Source organism: Rhopilema esculentum, chromosome 10 (assembly GCF_057945365.1).
Source record: "Rhopilema esculentum isolate cy_ngs chromosome 10, ASM5794536v1, whole genome shotgun sequence".
In the NCBI taxonomy this organism is placed as follows: Eukaryota; Metazoa; Cnidaria; class Scyphozoa; order Rhizostomeae; family Rhizostomatidae; genus Rhopilema; species Rhopilema esculentum.
Genome location: NC_142824.1, coordinates 14,575,509 through 14,593,946, shown reverse-complemented (window position 1 = coordinate 14,593,946; position 18,438 = coordinate 14,575,509). Strand labels below are relative to the sequence as shown.

General features: G+C 34.2%; 1 protein-coding gene across 1 annotated transcript; it reads left to right on the top strand.

Annotated features, from left to right (window-relative positions):
• The first annotated feature begins 2,900 nt into the window (after positions 1 to 2,900).
• On the top strand, positions 2,901 to 18,017 carry LOC135685690 (legumain). The gene is made up of 15 exons (XM_065201700.2): positions 2,901 to 3,125; positions 6,767 to 6,864; positions 7,701 to 7,731; positions 7,901 to 7,951; positions 8,313 to 8,398; positions 8,682 to 8,757; positions 10,033 to 10,095; positions 10,772 to 10,841; positions 11,180 to 11,298; positions 12,123 to 12,212; positions 13,677 to 13,757; positions 14,499 to 14,615; positions 16,082 to 16,246; positions 16,449 to 16,516; positions 17,262 to 18,017. The coding sequence occupies exons 1-15, from the start codon at positions 3,003 to 3,005 to the stop codon at positions 17,308 to 17,310; spliced, it is 1,287 nt and encodes a 428-aa protein (XP_065057772.2). The 5' UTR covers positions 2,901 to 3,002; the 3' UTR covers positions 17,311 to 18,017.
• The last annotated feature ends 421 nt before the right edge of the window (positions 18,018 to 18,438 follow it).

Here is an 18,438-nt window from a genome sequence, read left to right as displayed (position 1 = left end):
GTATCTATGTTTCATTGAGTGGTGATCTATCAATCAAACAAGGCAGTAGGGACTCGGTATCTTTTCGTTAGAAAATTCAGCAATGCCATACAGTTCCTGACGAGCCATTGCTATCGTTAAAACATAGGCACGAAAGGCTATATAAGAACTACTGGCAGATGTATGGAGCCTTTGATGGTAATTTTAATTGCAGAACAGCAAGGCCAACAATCTCTTCGAGCCGGATGATAAAAATAGTAATTCAATCCGATGATGAACAAAGCACCTTGTTATTAATCGAAAAATGAATTTTAAAATTCATCTTTGCAAGTTCAACTTTTTGTTACAAAGATATAAAGATATGAAGTCTTAATATATAATATTAAGCAAAGAAATGATATGAAAAGGCTCTATCTTTTAACAGAAAAATTTTTTTTTCTCTTAAAAACCTAATTTCATGCATATTTTACTCAACAATATGTGAAACCGAGCGACAAGTTTGGAAATCACAGTGATGGATTTTCACGCAATTTTTGTGTGCTAAGTTTTTCAAAATTCAGCTGTTTCTTGATTTTCTCTTTCAACATAAAGTTTGTCGATTATTTCTGATTTTACCCATTACTTATAGCATTTACTAAAAAAATGGTGTGGATTCCGGTTTCGTTTTGCATCAAGAAACATTTTCAATTGTTCAATTCTATTCAATATTATTCAATATATTATTCAGTTCTAAATGTCTTATTGGCATTTTACGCAGCAATTTTCATTAAATGCTCTTTTTAACAAACCCACAACTTTTACTACAGATCCACAACTTCACAAAGTGAGTCAAATCCACATTTACACTCATTTTTTTAAAAAGAAACTAAGGTCCAGTGCTGGTAGGCAGTTTCTAAAATTTTCTAGTCATTTTGCTATCAAAAGTTTCTTACATGTTTCTTAAATTTCTTAGGTAATGAATTTTTTAAACGTGCTATCAAGGTAAAGTAAATAGTTAACTCACATTGAGAAATAAACTAACAAAGTGATCAAGGAATTTTCTTTTCCTAGAATGACTAACTCTGTTGAGATTTATCGAAAGCATTTGAAGCGTATGGATTGAGCAAACAATCACTGATGTTAATACAAAATTTCCTAAAGGACAGGACTCAAAGAGTGAAAATCAATTCTCAAACAAGCACGTGGAAAAATGTTACACAAGGAGTCCCCAGGAATCATTTCTCGGCCTCCTATTATTTAATATTTTTTCTAAAAAAGATATTTTCTATTTCATGACTACAGGAAATCTTTGTAACTATACCGATGACAATACAATATGGACAGTAGGTAAAAATGTTGATGATATAATATATAAATTAGAAACAGAAGTAAAAACTCTAAAAAATTGTTTAAGGATAATTCATTGTTACTAAATGACTAAATGAAGACAAATGTAATTTTATGATATTTGAACATAAACAAACCAGAACTGAAAAAGCAAATATAAAAATAGGAAATGCCACAATCGAAAAGATGAAAAAGGCAAAACTACTTGGAATAACTTTAGACAGCAAACTAATATTTGAAGAACATATAAAAAAGTTATGTAAAGTAGCAGGTAAAAAGATAAAGGCCCTAGTCAGAATCGCCTCTTATATGAATGAATATAAAATATCACTATTCATGAAAACTTTATGCTTAGTCAATTTAACTATTGCCCTCTTTTATGGATGTATTGTAGCCGAAAATCTGGAAAACTATTTGAAAGTATCCATAAAAGGGCACTGAGAGTGGCTTACAATGATTTTGAATCAAGCTTTGAAAATATTCTCTTACAAAAAATGATGTCAGGATACATCAAAAGAGCCTACAACTGCTAGCAATAGAAATATACAAAAAAGTAAATAACTTAAATCCAGTATTTATGAAAGAAATATTTCAGTTGAATGAACTTGCATTTAATTTACGAAATCAATCGTTTATACAAAAAAGCCGAACACTGTTACTTATGGGCTAGATACAATATCCTATAGATGTAATGAATTGTGGAATTCTATACCATTAGACATTCGATCGACAGAAAATTGTAAAGTATTCAAAACTAAATTTAAATAAACGGACCTTACTTGCTCGTGTAGACTATGCACACCATATATTTCTAATATTGGATACTTGAAAACATCACGATTTTTCTAAGTTATGTTTGTTATTATTACAAGTTGGTGTTAATTAGCTGTTTCTTAGCTATTGTTTTGTAAACCAACATTAAATAAAGTGAATAAAAAAAGTTAATCTCATTAATGTCAAGTTGAAGTCACAACAAATTGTTAAATGGAAACTTCTTGAGTGTGCAATTTATTTACTGAGACTGAATTCAAACTGCATTTCAATATAAAGTGATGTTCAATGTCAAGACTGTTTCTAGTGTCAACTCGGAAATTAAAACTGCAAATCATAAAAGTTTCTAAGCTTTTTTCAATTTGGGTAGGGTTGTTTCTTAACTTTCGAAAAATTGAGCCCACCGTTTCTTATAACCTGTTTCTTTTGAAAAAGATGAGTGTATTTTTGGCTCTGGGCCACATTTACAGTTTTATAAAAACTATGGGGTGGAGGCTAATTTGATAGATTGGGAAGGGTTAAGGATCCTATTGATATTGTTCGGGAGATGGATCATGCCCTTCTTTCAGACATGCACTAGCCCCTGTTTCAGGGTCATTGCACATGCGCATTATCACTTAAAGCCCTGGCGGGAAGTGTGGTCGTTGACAGAATACTGTTATTAATGCGCATGTGCTATCACCCTGCAACATTTATTGGTTTAAAACGGTATTGTTTCGAAACAAAGACGAAATGTTTCGTCTTCCGTGATTCTGGTAAATTTACCAGGAAGCTGTTAAAATGGAATGGTCCGGGTCGCAAAGGATCATGGTTATACCCATGGACATACCCCTGTTAGTGTAATTGCGTCAGTTAATGCTGCAACGATAGAGTTGCTGCAAGTTTCTTTGGTGACAGCACATGGTAGCAGATCAGACAGTTTGAAAATGAAGACTATTTCGGTTGCTTTTGTAGTTTGTTTGCTGTTTTTACATCAGTGTGAAGTTGATGCTAAAATCTGGGCCTTGCTTGTTGCTGGCTCAAACGGATGGTACAATTACAGGCATCAGGTATTTATGATGGCCGAGATCGAAATTGTCTTTCATTTTGTGGGGCTAGTCCTACGCACCTTCTTGAATGCCCATTCTAGACATTTTACTCTGGTTTTCTTGACTAAGATCCGTCGTTAGGGAATGTTTACAGCCCTTGGCCCTCAGAAAGCGCTTTTGGTATCCAAGCCTTTGATTTAATAATTATCCATTTAGAAAATTATAGTTTGAAATATTTAAACTTAAAGTTGCTTAGCCTACGGTGATTTATCTACAAAGAGAACATTCTTTACAATTAACAGTTATGTCAAAGTTGGACTAAAAACTTGGTTTTTAAAGTAAAGAAGGGGATGCTACATAGATTCATATTGAAAGTCCTTGAAACATTGCAACAACCTGATTGTGAATGAAGGAAGAAACGCAGGATTGGCTGTCCGCTGGATTCTGCTAATCTTGCAATGCGTAATACTATAAAAAATAGTAAGGAACAAAGAAATACGACGACAAGAATCCAATGTTATTAAATTTAATGAATACCAAAAACCTGATTCTTACAGACAATGGAGGATGTGCAAGGTCACGGGACTTTTTAATCCTGTCTGGCCTTTGTGGTTTATTGACACATACCTAGATCACATGCCTAGCTCCTTCTGATGACATGCAGTAAATTTGTGGACCCATCACTAGCTATATTGTTTAAAGGGGGGGGGGGGGGGGGGGTGGGGTTTTCAAGTCCCATTTGCAGACAAAGTAGATGAGCCTCCCTTATTTGCCAATAAGTTTGAAACATTTTATGACTAAGCACCATGATGACCAAAAGCCAGGGTATCTTTTAGCATGACATATTTATTTCATTAAAAAACTAGACTTATTTTTTGGCACATTTTGCTCCGGTTTGAATTTCAAGGACAGCTTAAAAAAAAGGATGACTTACATTATTTTATATGCAGGTCCTGCCAAGCTTTCCTGCTACCTTAAAGCTGGGGGTATTAAGGTGATGATAATACCATGCTGGAAGGAACCATTGTTGGTTGACCCTCCAATGTCACAGAATTTTTTTAAAATTTTTCAATGGTTAGGGCATTTTTCAAATTTTTCAAATTATGCAAAACCTCTTTAGTCTTGTTGTAGTCAACCAATCTCTGTTTGATTTCTTTCACAACACTGAAGCAAGGTAATGAAATTTGTAGGAAAATCCTAGACTTTCTCCAAAAGGCTCTGTTTCCCTACTGTCTCACTTTACAGGACATTTTTAAGACTTAGATTTGGAGGATATTAAATCATTGTATCCAAGGTCTTTTCTTAGAACTCGAAAGGCAAAAATCTTAATTTTGGGTACAACATATTAACATTTTTTTATCAGGCTTATAGGTAACTTTTTGCTGCTTTGGTGTAAGGACTGATTTGCAAGTCCTTCGAGTGTCTTGCACATATTATGCATATATTTGGTTTTTTGTCGTCAATTGCATCACATTAAAAAATGCCCTTTTTGTGTCAATTCGCCATCAGTGAAAATTTTTTAAGAAAGATTCTCTGCCAAAAGGTACAAACAATTCTAGGGAAACACCCTTTTTGAGCAACACCTATTTCAACTTGGGACAGGTGGAAACCTGGGGGCAAGGAGGAGCAGTCACCCTCCCCCCCAAATAATTCAGAGGAAAATGCAGGCCTGGCCGTAAGAGTTTTAACAGGGGAGCAGTAAACAGCTCTTCTAGAAGTATTCAGGTGAGCTATAAGAATAGAAACAAAGGAAAAATTGATTTCTAGGAGAGCAAATTTTTTTTGAAAAATTTAGGAGAGCAATCTCTAGCTCCCCTCCAGCATTTGAGGAGAGCCTGGAGGGGAGCAAGAGCTAATGGCTCTCCTCAAATGGCCAGGCCTGAAAATTGTCTTTTGTTCTCTGAGGAAATGTGACATCAAATCATCTAATGTGCCCTTGTCCAAGAGGGACACATTTTTAACCGTTTTAGAGAGAAAAAATATTTTCTTTTGCATTTAATAGTTCATATGAATAGTTCATAGAACTTTGAAGTAAGCAGGTTTCTCCTTGCTTTTTCATTGCTTGTTTTAGCCTGCTTTGGAAAAATTTATTGTAGATCACAGCTTTAGTTATCAAGTGTCTATTTCGGTATTTTGCTCAGACTGAGGGGCTTTTTCATGAAAATCCTTGAGGCAGTGTTTTTACTTGCATTGTTACATGCACTGTCATGGTTGTTAGAAGGTTTTACTAAATCATGAATGAAATAAATAGAAAGACAAAAAGACAAAACAAGACCTTTCATTTTTATTTAGCTTGTATATATGTTTTTATATCTTTTGGCCATTTGTATTCAATTTTTTACAGAGAGGAAGCCAACAAATTAAAACTTTTTTCGAAAATATTTGAAAATTTTTTAGATTTTCTTAAAGATCTTTTAGATTTTTCAGAATTCTTCAGATTTTGTGCAATTTTTACAGATTTTTCAGCAAAGTTTAGGAGATGTCATTGATTTGCCCAAAGCTCAGAGCTTCCAAGTCCTACATGTTTTGTGTGCGACACACACAATTCATCCTTTCCTTGTTCTCTCATGCATCAAAGAAGGATTCTTATACATACTACATAACTCTTTAATTTTGTTTTCATAACTCTTGCAAATTTCCTTTATTTCTAACAAGGCCTAGCAACATTATATAAAATGACTAGATAGCAGCGAATCCACACAACATAAGGGATGTCATATATATCGGAGAGCTGGTTTTTGTAAAATCGTTTAATTTCTGCTACATGAAAAAGAAGATGGTTAAAAACGATCCATATTCTGAGGAGAAAATCCAAGCTCCAAGGAGAAGGAAAAATCAGAGTAGATTTTAGCATTTCATTCCTAAATAGGGTATATTATAGTAAATTACAACCAAGCCACCAAAACATCTAGTCTAAAATATTCTAAAATACGTCCTTCAAAGAAATTCTAGCTCAAATTCACTTCACAATTTAAATTTGGATATAACCAAAAAAATACATCACATTCCAACTATGAATTAATTCCTAAACTTCACTGCCCTGTAGTTCAAAACATAGTTGAGATAATTCTTGGCTTTAAATTTTTTTTATATTGTTTAGATATCACAGAATCGTGTAAATGCCATCTATACTCTTGGTATATAAGTTAAATTTTTCCAAAATCTGTCTCTCATTTTTGAAATATGCCCATTAACAAGATCGATTGCGTAACACAGTGAAAAGATCAGCTTGAACCGTTTAAGCCAATCAGAGCCCTGTATTTGCCATGGAGTTCATGGTCAGAAAATTTGCATGTTGACAGGTGCTAATCCTCGTGACAGGCCCTAATTATATTTGATTCCTTTGATATACAGCATGCATTGTTCGCAATTTTATTGCATAGGTAGATTTCACTGGTTCTTCTACTCTCGAGGCCACGGGGCAAATTCACTCTTTGGAAATCTTGTACAATTTTCCTTAAAATCATATTCATTTGTTTTATGTGAAAATCCCTAGAAATAATTTTTCCTTGGTGAAAATTTGCAACTATGGCATCCAGTAGTTTGCAGACAGAATTAATGTATGAGATCATATATTGATTTGAAAACATATTGTTATATTATCAGATGCATATTATTTAATGTATATATATATCTAATCAGTTGTGCTTTTTTCTTATAAGGCTGATATTTGTCACGCATATCAAATATTGCACAAACATGGAGTTCCCGATGAAAACATAGTTGTCATGATGTATGATGACTTGGCTGAAAATTATGAGTAAGTTTCTTTTTTTCTTTACGAAGCAACATCAGTTTATTGTAAAATTGAATAAAGAAACTAGAGCTAATACCTTTAAAACACAATTTAGGATAACTGAAGAAGTATTGATAGGAGAAGTGTTATTCTGTTCTCGTCTTTATCAATGTGGTTAAGGTTACTTTCGATTATATGCAAAAACCATTATTCTAATGACTTTTTGTTATTGCTTTATTTCATGTTATCACAACCTGTCTGTCTTTCCTTCGTTCTCTACTAGTTAACCAATTAATGTCTGTAGTTATATTTTTCAAGAAAAGCATTTGAAATTAGGGGTAACTTTTAGAAGAGGTAAATGACAAGAGTACCTTCCTCTGAACTTCTTTGATACATGAACACAGTATGAAATTGTGATTCTTATCTCAAGATATCGCATTTCTAAGAATAATATATATAATTCTGATTTTACCACTTCATACCAGAAAAAATAATGTCCAGAGGCTGTTAGTTTTGACCTCTTGGGAAATATTTGAGGAAATCCTATTAAAAAACCTTCCAAAAGTTCTCTGATACTGAGAACTCATTTGATGTTATTTGTCAAGTTCAACATTTTTTTCCAAAATTGCACTTCTTGCCTCTTGCACTTTCTATTCTAATTTGCAGAAGAGTTTCTGATTTGCTTAAAGTTTCTACCTCTCGAAATAATCAGTTAAAGCTACTTGAAGTTTTTTTTCCAATATTTCTTTTTCTTGCTTTTTTTCCGATTCAAAATAGTACATTGCTGAGAGGAATTATAAAATTAATGGTTTGCTTCTGTATATATAATTAACTTTGTTAAATGTGAATGCTTTCTTTAGGAACCCCACAAAAGGAATCATCATCAACCAGGTAAAGACACTTTATTACATAATTATATTCCAAACAGAAATGATTTTCTTTCTTTACACCAAATCTTAGAACATAACTGTATGCTCTGTTTTCAATCAAATATATATTTGACTTTATTGATGCATGTCTTAACTGCATCTTCAATTAATTTGGGTCAATTTTTTCTTAGCCAAATGGACCTGATGTTTACAAGGGAGTACCAAAAGATTACACTGGCCATGTAAGACTAATCTCACTGAAAATTCAGTATTTATGCTTGCTGTTATGACAAATTATTCACCTTGGTGTAATTTTGCTTGAAAGGGAAAATTTATCATGTTAATCTAAGAAATGTGAACATGACATAAAAATCTTAAGATATCTAATTTTCAGAGACAACTAGCAATGCAGATATCAATAAATAATTTCAGCTACAGACTAAGTCTTTCTGCCTTGATTATTCTGGCCTGTGTATTGAACTATCCATTGGTGAAGAGATTGACTTTACCTTCGGTTTTCAAAGATGTACTACAAATTTAGAATTTCAAGCCTCAAAATCATTTTTACCAAAATAGGAAGTGTATATTTGTTTTTTTATTTAGGATGTTACTCCAGCAAACTTCCTCAATATCCTTAAAGGAAATAAAGAAGCCATGAGTGGTATTGGAAGTGGAAAAGTTATTGAAAGGTAATATACCTTGAATGCAAAGGGCTAGCAATGGCTCCTTTTTTGGTGTCCTTCATAATGTTTGATGGAGCTCGCTAAATTTCAGCTGTTTTATATGAATTTTTTATGCAGGGATGTAACTGTTACTGCACTTATTAAGCTATTACAGGAATGCTTACTGTTAATCCAAGATTCAAAAGCCATGAATATAAATCATATAATTTGATATATGTTGAAATTCTTTTGAAGTGTATACGAAAATTATGAACTCTATCAAATATGAACTATAATACTTTTCTCATAGTGGCCCTGACGATTATGTCTTTGTTAATTTTGCTGATCATGGAGCTCCTGGATTGATTGCTTTTCCTAGTGGAGAGGTATCTTTAAATTTATGATTATTTTTTATATATTTTATATTTTAATGTATCTAAATGCAAGAGGTTATCACAGGATCTCAAACGTATCTAATATAGTGATGGCTTTTTAAACATGTGCTATTAATTTCCACTTTTCAATATTTTTCTCTTTGCAGTCACTCATAATATCTTTCATGTTTACTCTTTCATGCAAAAGAGCAAAATCTTATCAGTATAACAAAGTCATTACAACCTACACAAATAGAATAGGATGTTTTTAGTGACCTCTTTGGACTTGCAATTATCTGCCCGCACACTTGCTTGTTTTGGCCTATAACACAAATATATGTGCACATTCTTTAAACAGGATTTTGTTCCATTTATTGGAAGAGAGCTTGCATAATTCCTGTGCAAAGAATGAACCAGACAAAAAAGGGCACCTACTATTCACCTATTTTTCTACCTTCAATGTTTTTTATGGTCATTAAAAACATTATACACTTATATAATTATGTCTTTGCTTTCAAATAAACTTGGTAGGTACTGAATAATACTTGGCAAATAAAGGAAATATTGATTTGCCTAAACTGAAAGACAGTGGCCCCTCACCTGATTGGCTATAAACAAGAAACAAGTCAAATGCCTCAAATTTTGTGTTTTTTTACTGTGAGGAGTTCTGGTTGATTTGCTATGATTTGCCCTATTTCCTCTTTTTAGTGCCGTTTTGTAATGGGAAATGCTCTTTTACATAATTTGAAAACTTACAAAAAATGTTTTAAACGGTGCTTTACTGCTATTTTCAAAGCTGCAGGGTAATCGGCTTACTAAAACTCTCTCCAGTATTATCTTTAAAAAATATAAAAAGCCTCCACCAACGTTTTACATGTTAGACATGTTAGGCTGAAGTTTTGTACCTAACGCTCGAAAATCCCCTTTCTATATATTCCTAGTGCAAAGAGCCAGTCAGTTTGAAAACACGCTAACTTGTATTTTAAATCACATTATTGTTGTAAAACTGTTCAAATTTATACCAGATTCTGTTGATTGGCTGATAAACATTAGCCAATATTTCCCAGTCCCTTTGCATCTTTTCCCCGAAGTTGCTTTTAAGTTTCTTAAAAGAAAATGATTGTGAATGGTTGATGTAGCAAAAGAGACTGCTGTTTCATGCCTCGTCACTGTGAATGTCACTGTTACATGTATGACTTTGTGTCTTTCATATTTTGTAGCCCTGTTACCTATGTACTGAGAACCGAGTGTCATTTGTCTCATTCAAATTACCTCTTCAATTTACAGTTGCACGCTGGTAAGCTTCATGACGCAATTTTATACATGAACGAAACTAAGAAATACAAGCAGGTATAACCTTATTCTACTTTGCTTTATATATTTATTTATATCATTGAGTTGTATCTTCTTTAGTTAGTAATTGAGTTGTGTGTTCTTGTCCATGGCTATGGCAAATTTGATAGATTTCGAATACTCAGTGGCTTTTAGCTCTATCATCTTATTGATAGAAGATTTTAAGATAGCGTCAATAATTCTAATTATCACAGTCAGTCGCCCAATGAATAAGCGTGAGATATAAAATTCATTGGGTGAGCGACGTTGGGGTGATTTAATGCCACAAGGTAAGGGAGTGCAACTATAAAATCCCAAAGTCTATTAACTAATTAAAAAATAAAGAAATTTTACCTTATCACTAAGAAAACAAATGCTGTCAAAATATCAGAATTATGAAATGAGAGAAAAATGAAACATAATCTGCATGCTATATTGTTCCTGTTTATAAGGTATATTACCAACCTTGTTTCTGTTATTATCTATTACTGTTATGTTTTTAATTATACTTTTTGTTAGTGGACCAAGCTAGATAAGTAAATACTGTTTCTTGGGTGTTGTATATTATAGTATTGATATTGTATTCATCTTTTGTAATATTCGAATAAAATTGAAGTGAAATATCTACTCGTTGCTTGAAATATTTCTACCATAATTTAATTCTATTGCTTTGGAATTTGATCTCTCTTTTTAGATGGTGTTTTACATCGAAGCTTGCGAATCTGGCTCCATGTTTGACCAAACTTTGCCACACAATATCAAAGGTTTGAGCGTTTTAGGCGACTACATCTTTAAAGTTATATAGACTGTTTTGACAGAGATACACATAACTGGGTACCTTATTGTTTTGGGTATTTTCAAATAAAGTTCTCTCGCAATTTATAAATTGTTAGATATAACAGAAAGATAATTATTTTTATTTGTTTTTTGACTTAAAAACTCTTTGATGACCTTGGTTGTTTTGAACCTTGTTTTCGGTTCGCTTATCAGTTTAGTAGGTTCGTTAATCGATGGACATTTTCATAAAATATTATTTTGATATCATTTTTGAGATAAGATACCACTTTATCACGTCTTAACTATTATCGACCTTACCTTCCAGTTTTTGCAACAACAGCATCTGATGCTCGCCATTCTTCGTATGCTTGCTACTGGGATAAAAAGAGGCAGACATATCTTGGTGACGTATATAGTGTTCAGTGGATGCAAGATTCTGACAAGGTAAACAGAATAGTCCGGTTTTGACGTATTTTAAGGGAGCGTTAGATTAAGTATTTGATATTCGAAGCATGTTGAGAAAAAATTAACTGATAATCAAGTTATGAACAAAGCTGAGAATTTGAGCTTTGTATGTTGCAGCTTGTTGCGGCCATGAAAATACAGCATTTTGAACTACATCGAATGTTGCTTTTCAAAAATCTTGCTGCCATGACCAAATAAGAGGTGTTCGCAAAATATTTCCTCTGTCTGTCAAAATAATGTTTATTGTAGATTTTCCGTGGCAAAACTCTCTCGTAATTTCAACTTGTGTTTTCTTTTTCGATGCATTAATTTTAACAATAGTTCGGTTCCATTCTTAACATAGTGCATTCTGCTTATGATTATCCATCAATTTATAAACACTTTTTTTGGGTAGTTGACGTTAAATTTTGATAAATGAAGAAAACCATTAAAGAAATGTAAGTTTCGCATGAGTGGTATCTTGCTGCAGTGACACAGTGACATAATTGTTTTTATAAAACTAGTTGCCGTGCTTCAGAAATTGACATGAATCAGCTATCTTGTCGAAGTTATGGCAAGGCTGGTCACTTAGTAGCAGTACATCAAACCTTACAGGGTTTGCAACGTTGAATAATTTCGCAAGCCCCAAAAATGTTTATGACAGTTCTTAATATTTTCTTGAAACGCATTTCAGGGTCACTTCTCATCTTACTTTCAGTGCACGTTCTGGAAAAACAAGTCTGAAAAATATTTGTAACCCCCTCCTTCCGCCCCGTTTAGATAAGCGTCAAGTTCAGAATATAAAAAGATCTTTTATTTAACAGGAAGATCTCACCGTCGAAACTTTGCAAGAGCAATATGAAATAGTGAGAAAGAAAACCAATACAAGCCACGTCATGGAGTTTGGAGACATGGTATGCCAGTTGTAGATGTGATTTTTGCAGTTAAGAGACTTGAAAAGTCTGTTTGTTAAGGGTTTGACGTTTAATATTTTTATAGAATATTTTGACAAAAAATATCGATTTGGCTAAGCATTGCCTTAAACAAAGACGATCGGGTCTTGTTCGTGTTTCGGTAATTAGAATTGGTCTAAACGCGTTATGTTTGTCAAGGGCCTAGCACATTTGCCTTGTCTAGCTAATCCAGCTTTATTATGCTATGGATAACCTATAGACAAATGGAGCTTTGGTTTCAAATGATAGCAGGTGTATTTGTGATGATATTACCGTTTATTAGTGTATTTGCCTATGTTTTAAGGTGGCAACATGCTTGAAGCAAAAATTTTAGAGTTGTATCAGCTGTCAGAAAGAAGATAGATCTAACGATGGAAAATGTTGTTACATTAAGATGAAACCCTAATAGACCCTTAGGGGTCGTGTTGTATTTGCACTGATGTAGATGGCTACGTCCAGGCGCCACCCACAATACCCAAGGTGGTACCTCACACGCCTCCATGCTTTTCAAAGGCAGACCAAATCACTACTTGCTTTTATTTTGTTTCCAGAAAGTTCTTAACTCAGTATCCGAAATTCAACCCCATATTGTTTTGCCATGAACCAAAAAAAACTTACAGGAGAATATTCTTCTTATTCCCGGTTACAGAGAAACCACTTCAAACTTTAGTGCTAACTTCCGGTGCTGATCTTTCCCGTTCATGTTTTAATATATATTGAAACCAAGCTACTTTATTTTGGTGACTCTACCTATTTTCAATTATTGACCTTAAAGGATATTTTGCTGCCTGGAGTTGCCTTGTCCCAAAAACAAATTTGGTTTTTTATAGCCTTACGGCTACGATAATGTAGCGTAACGATGGATAGCGTACATATACGTATCCTTTCTGCAATACTAGCCATCACCAACCACTGCATGCAGTGATTAGCCAGCCATCACTGCATATATATTTATACTTCTAGGCCGATAATCCCTATCAGTGCATTTACAAATGATGCCTGTAAGATCATTGTACATGTTAAGAGATGTCCCCTGTGATAAATTATAAGGGACCAAAACACACTCCCTGAGGAAAGTCATTGTCTGTCTTTGATTTTCCCCTTTTATACAGCAAAATTGTTTTCTGTTTTAGAGTCATGATTTGAAATATCTTTGACTTTATGTATTGACAGCTTTCTGGTAGTTGAATAGAATGGTCGACTGTGTCGAAAGCTTTTGAGGCCCTAAAAACGCTCAAATCTAGTTTGCATGCATCAATAATTTGTAACAAAACATCGTTGCATTGAGCATCGAAGTCATTGTGCTGTGTTTTTTCGGTAACGGAATTTTTTTGAGAATATACAATCTGGTGTTCTTGATAATTAACATTTTAGGAGCTTCGAGTTTTTATTTATGTATTTTGAATGTATTTTTCGCAATTGTAGACGATGAAAGATGAAGTGGTTGGTCTTTTCCAAGGAGGAAAGAAGTCAAATGTGTCTGCCGGCGCCCCTCCAAAACCAATAGTTAGTATTGTTCCCATTGGCTGGTTTTTTCAACAACAAAACATGTGAAACTTCGATTTCCTGCCATCGTTATGTATTCTCAACAAATCTGTTCTTCCTCGTATGCTTTCCTTTATTACTGACATTATCAAAGCGGCCCTTTTAGTACAGGAAATTGAGTTTTATGTCTATTGAAGTACATTCTGCGTATGCAGTCTTTGTTTTTCAGTTGTATGTTTTTTAAATCTCCCCATTTGCTTGAACGGAAAATGATTTTCGAATTGTTGACAACTGGTCTCGCCAAACAGTGGAGATTTAAGCCGAAAACCCACTCCGGAAAATGATCCGTGGATCGGAGGAGATTTTGTGTTGCGCACGCACTTTGGATGCAAAACTTGTCACATGATTGATCCGCAACGGATCGAAACGGATCGAAAAAAAAGTTAAAATCATTTCAGCTTTTTTTGTACCGTTCCGGTACAGTAGTTTTTTTTCATCAAAATAGAATTAGAACTTTTTGAACAATAGAGCACTTGTGTCATAAGACAAGGATCCCGTGGAGATAATTGTCAACGTGCATTCCAATCTGAAACGATCCGCGGATCGAGCGGAACTGATCAGAACAACACAATCTGATCCGATCCGCGGATCTTTTTCCAGAGTGGGTTTTCGGCTTTAGTCATTTTGTTAGTACGCTTCAATGAACAAATCATGTCTTTTTTATTGCGCATCAAATTGATGGCTTTGTTTCCCATCTCGTAGACTGATGCCGTACCATCTCCAGATGTCCCACTAATGATTCTCTACAAATCATTAGAACTTGCCAAAACAAAGGTAGAATACAGACAAATCCAAGCAAAAATTGCAATGGAAGAAAGTGTAAGCTTTATACGTTTATCGTTATCATTCAGACAAACTATTATTTCTTTAAGCTCGCTAGAGAACAAACTTGCTCAATTCGTTTCAATCACTACCCAATTCCTTACTGGCTGTTTTTTAGCTTCTGTACCCCAATAATCCTTGCGATGTTAAAACATAGAACAGGACAAACAATGAAAGTGGTTCAAAATTATGCTTCTTGTGAACCTGTTCGATAGATTATAACTTTAAAACGCCGAGTCATGATTAAATGTCTAGGGTATACCCAAAGTACCCAAATCCGCTGAGTCATGATTTTCGTGCTGCAATGCTATTGGTTGACTTGAAGTTGGTCACGTGAACTCACCTCATACTGACAAACAAAACAGTTTCCATCTATAAAAAGATGTCAACAACGGACGCCAACATCACATCAAACTGTAGCAATCACGCCGAAACCAAATGACCCCTTATAGAGAAGATCTCTTTACTATGACTCAATGCCTTTAATCGAAACAGCAGTGATATTCTTTGTGTGTTATGAAAATTTAAAGAAAATACAGCTTGATACTTTATTGATGAAAGTGATATCGTCCGTCCGTATCACTGTAGCAACATCAATGCCTCGCTATTCTCGGTAAGGGAAGTTTAGCGAAGCTAGACTTATTATGGTATTAGTGAACAGATAAATTAATTCAATTCATTCCTTGTTCAAAGCAACCTCATCTCTCTATTTAAAGTTTTAAACAATTTAATACTTCTGGTGCGGTAAAACGGTGTACTGTATTCCATACGTCGTTTTGCTGCTATCAAAGAAAGCTACTTTTGTACTGGTTAGCGAATGAACAGAGTTCAGAAAATCTGTCAGCCTTCCACCGGCCAAGAAAACCTTGCTTTTAAACTTTCCTCATTTTAATGAGTTGCAAATGGGCGTGATCAGGGGATTGGGGATACTCAACTAGTCTTGCTCTCTTTGCTACACTATTTTTCCAAAGCATTTTAAAGAATTTTTGCTTGTTTTCTGAGAAATGTAAAGTTTTATGTTTTTATCTATTAGAGGCAAAAGCGTGTCATTATTCAAATAGATAAATTTTAAAAAGATAGTGCGTAACTTTTACAGCGGTTCTGCAAACACATGAATGTAAAAAGAACAGGAGGTTTTTAAATATTATTTGATTTTTTTGTCTGAAATCCTAACCAAAAAACCAAAAGACAACAAGATTTCTTCAACTTTCTAAAGTTTCCAAATTTTTGGTCACCTTTCTCAACTTCTTTTTATTCCTACGACCTTGACGTCTTCCTGACTCTACGAATAGAATGTTATCGGTTAGCAAGTTACAGTACCACATAAATCTGTAACTTATGCAGAAATCCACCCATCGCAAAAACTTTATAATAGTGGCCTTGAGAGACCTCGATCTGTTCAGATAATTTTGCTGTGATTTCAGCTCTATGTTTATAATTATTTTTTCCGTTCCTTTCACTAGACTAGGTCATTGATCCGAGTTGCTTCCAAGTCCATTGTTGGTAAACTGATACCAGAAGAGACAAAAAGACTCGAGATTCTGTCATCCCCGGCCAAAATCCTTGATCGCCGCTGCTACGAAGAGGCAGTCAAGTATTACAAAAAGCACTGCTTTGACTTCAGCAAGGTAATTTTAGCTTTTTGACTTTTGAAATTTTCGTATCTGGTTTTGTTATTTAGTGTTTTGATTGTCGTCAAAGGATACTTTGGCCCGGAGATAGGGATATCATTTTTTCAATGCTCTTGGATCATTTTGTGTTTTTGTACTTGTTTTCTGTACATGTTTGTGATTTTCAATACGTTATGACGATGTGCATGTTTTTTTACAGTATGAACATGCCCTGCGTCACATCTATGTACTGTCAAACCTTTGCGACCACGGAGTCCATATCGATCAGTAAGTTTTATTCTAATCATCATCTTCAATGCAAAGTATATTTTTATTTTGTATATTTGCTGTCATTTATCTAGATTATGAAGTATCAGTTTGCACCAAAGCGTATATTAAATAGTATATATATAATTGTATATCGGTATAATCGGAATCGAACTACAGTTTGCTGCTTCAAAAACCCCCGCTCATTCTACTGAGCCAAACGGCCCAATGAAATGAGCGATGAATCTCCGAAGCCAACACTGGAGATCTCACCGTATTTTGTATAGAATATATGTATACACTTTGATGTGTAGAACAGGTTGGCGGTTCTAAGTTGCAACTCAGAGTTTCATGGTTAATGTGAATATCTGGAAACTGTTAAACTGTGGTTGCTATTAGTTGTTCTGTCCCTGAAGGTATCGGGATTTTCCATTTCTCGTAGTTTCTAGGGAACAATTCTGTCTTGAGTATGCATGTAGTGATTTATGTATTGTGTTTATGTTTATATGTATACGATTCTCTCTTTAAGGATTATTTAAAAAGAAATTTATTTCTGCATTGAAAAAGAAGGACGGATATTTAAATTTCTGGTCCAAAGTGAATCTGGTTCGCGATTTCCCTTGTTCGCTTGTGAATATGCAAATTACTTCTATTTGCAAAATAAAAATGCAAATTACTTTATCCTATTTCAAATCTATATTTCGTCTTGACTCTATATGTACGCAAATGAAAGCCGCTTTAAATTTACTAAATTGTCAATTTCTAGGTTGAAGAAGACAGTAAAACATGTGTGCCAGGCCATGAAACTTCAGTGAGCTACAACTTCTCTTTCTGCTGGTAGAAAGTATTAGATGCTGTTTTTGTTTTCTGTAGAGCCTGATTTGACGCTGGTAATAAACCTGTGATTGACTTATTGATTCAATACTTAGTTAATTCTACTTTACACTCCTCATTAATATATTTCTTGATTCTATTTGATTACATTGCATTTTGATCTTTTGCCAGAAAACCACTTAAAAGAGTCCTTAAGCCATAGAAAACAGTCTTAATATTTCCATTGGTTAACTTCCGAATGCATAAATTTGCCTTCTTTGGAGTCTAATGTAGTCATATATTGGATTTTTTTATACTGATATTGGTTCACGCTTGTCGTAATTCTCGTAAGAATCGAGGATATCGGGGACAAAAGCTTTCTGAATATAATTGGATTTTATTTGACAAGGAAATGTCCACAATTGTCGCTAAATGCAAAAATTCTTGCGATAATTGCGACAAGAATGAACCCGTCGTAAATAGCGTCGGAGATCGCTATTTTTGAAAAGTTTTTTTGTATGCATCAACCGCTCAAAGCTAAAGTCATTAAAATCACGAAGCATTTGTATCTCTTCGTCAATTGACAGTTGATTCTAATTTTTTGGCTGCCTTAGCTTTTTGCTGAGAGTTTTTTTCGATGATAAACATAATAATTAGAAAACATAAGTTACGCATTTAGATCTATATTAATTATACATTTTGCAGAGAACTAGTGATATTTTTTAGCTTTCTTCTGATCGAGTTCAGCACCAGAAGATAATCGTCCATTTTATCTCTGATTCCTTTTATTAAGCTGATCTTTACGTAAGGACAGGTTCTTCGTTGATTTTTGGACACAAGTGAACTTTATATGTGCTTTCTGAAAGGAAGAGGTTGTATTGGACTTCTGTATGTTTTAGCTTATCAACGAAAAAGCCACACAGTTACCAGTGATTGTTAATCAGTGCCGTCAGAACGAAATTCATTATGGTAGGGGGGGGGGTGTTGGCTGCCCATCGTTTTCCTTCTCATTCAGTACAGATTCATTCATTCATTATTCTCATTCAGTATTCTGTTATAAAGGAAACATACTACAGTTGACAATTATTGGGGGGGGGGCTCCAGCCCCCCGGTTCCGACGGGCCTGTTAA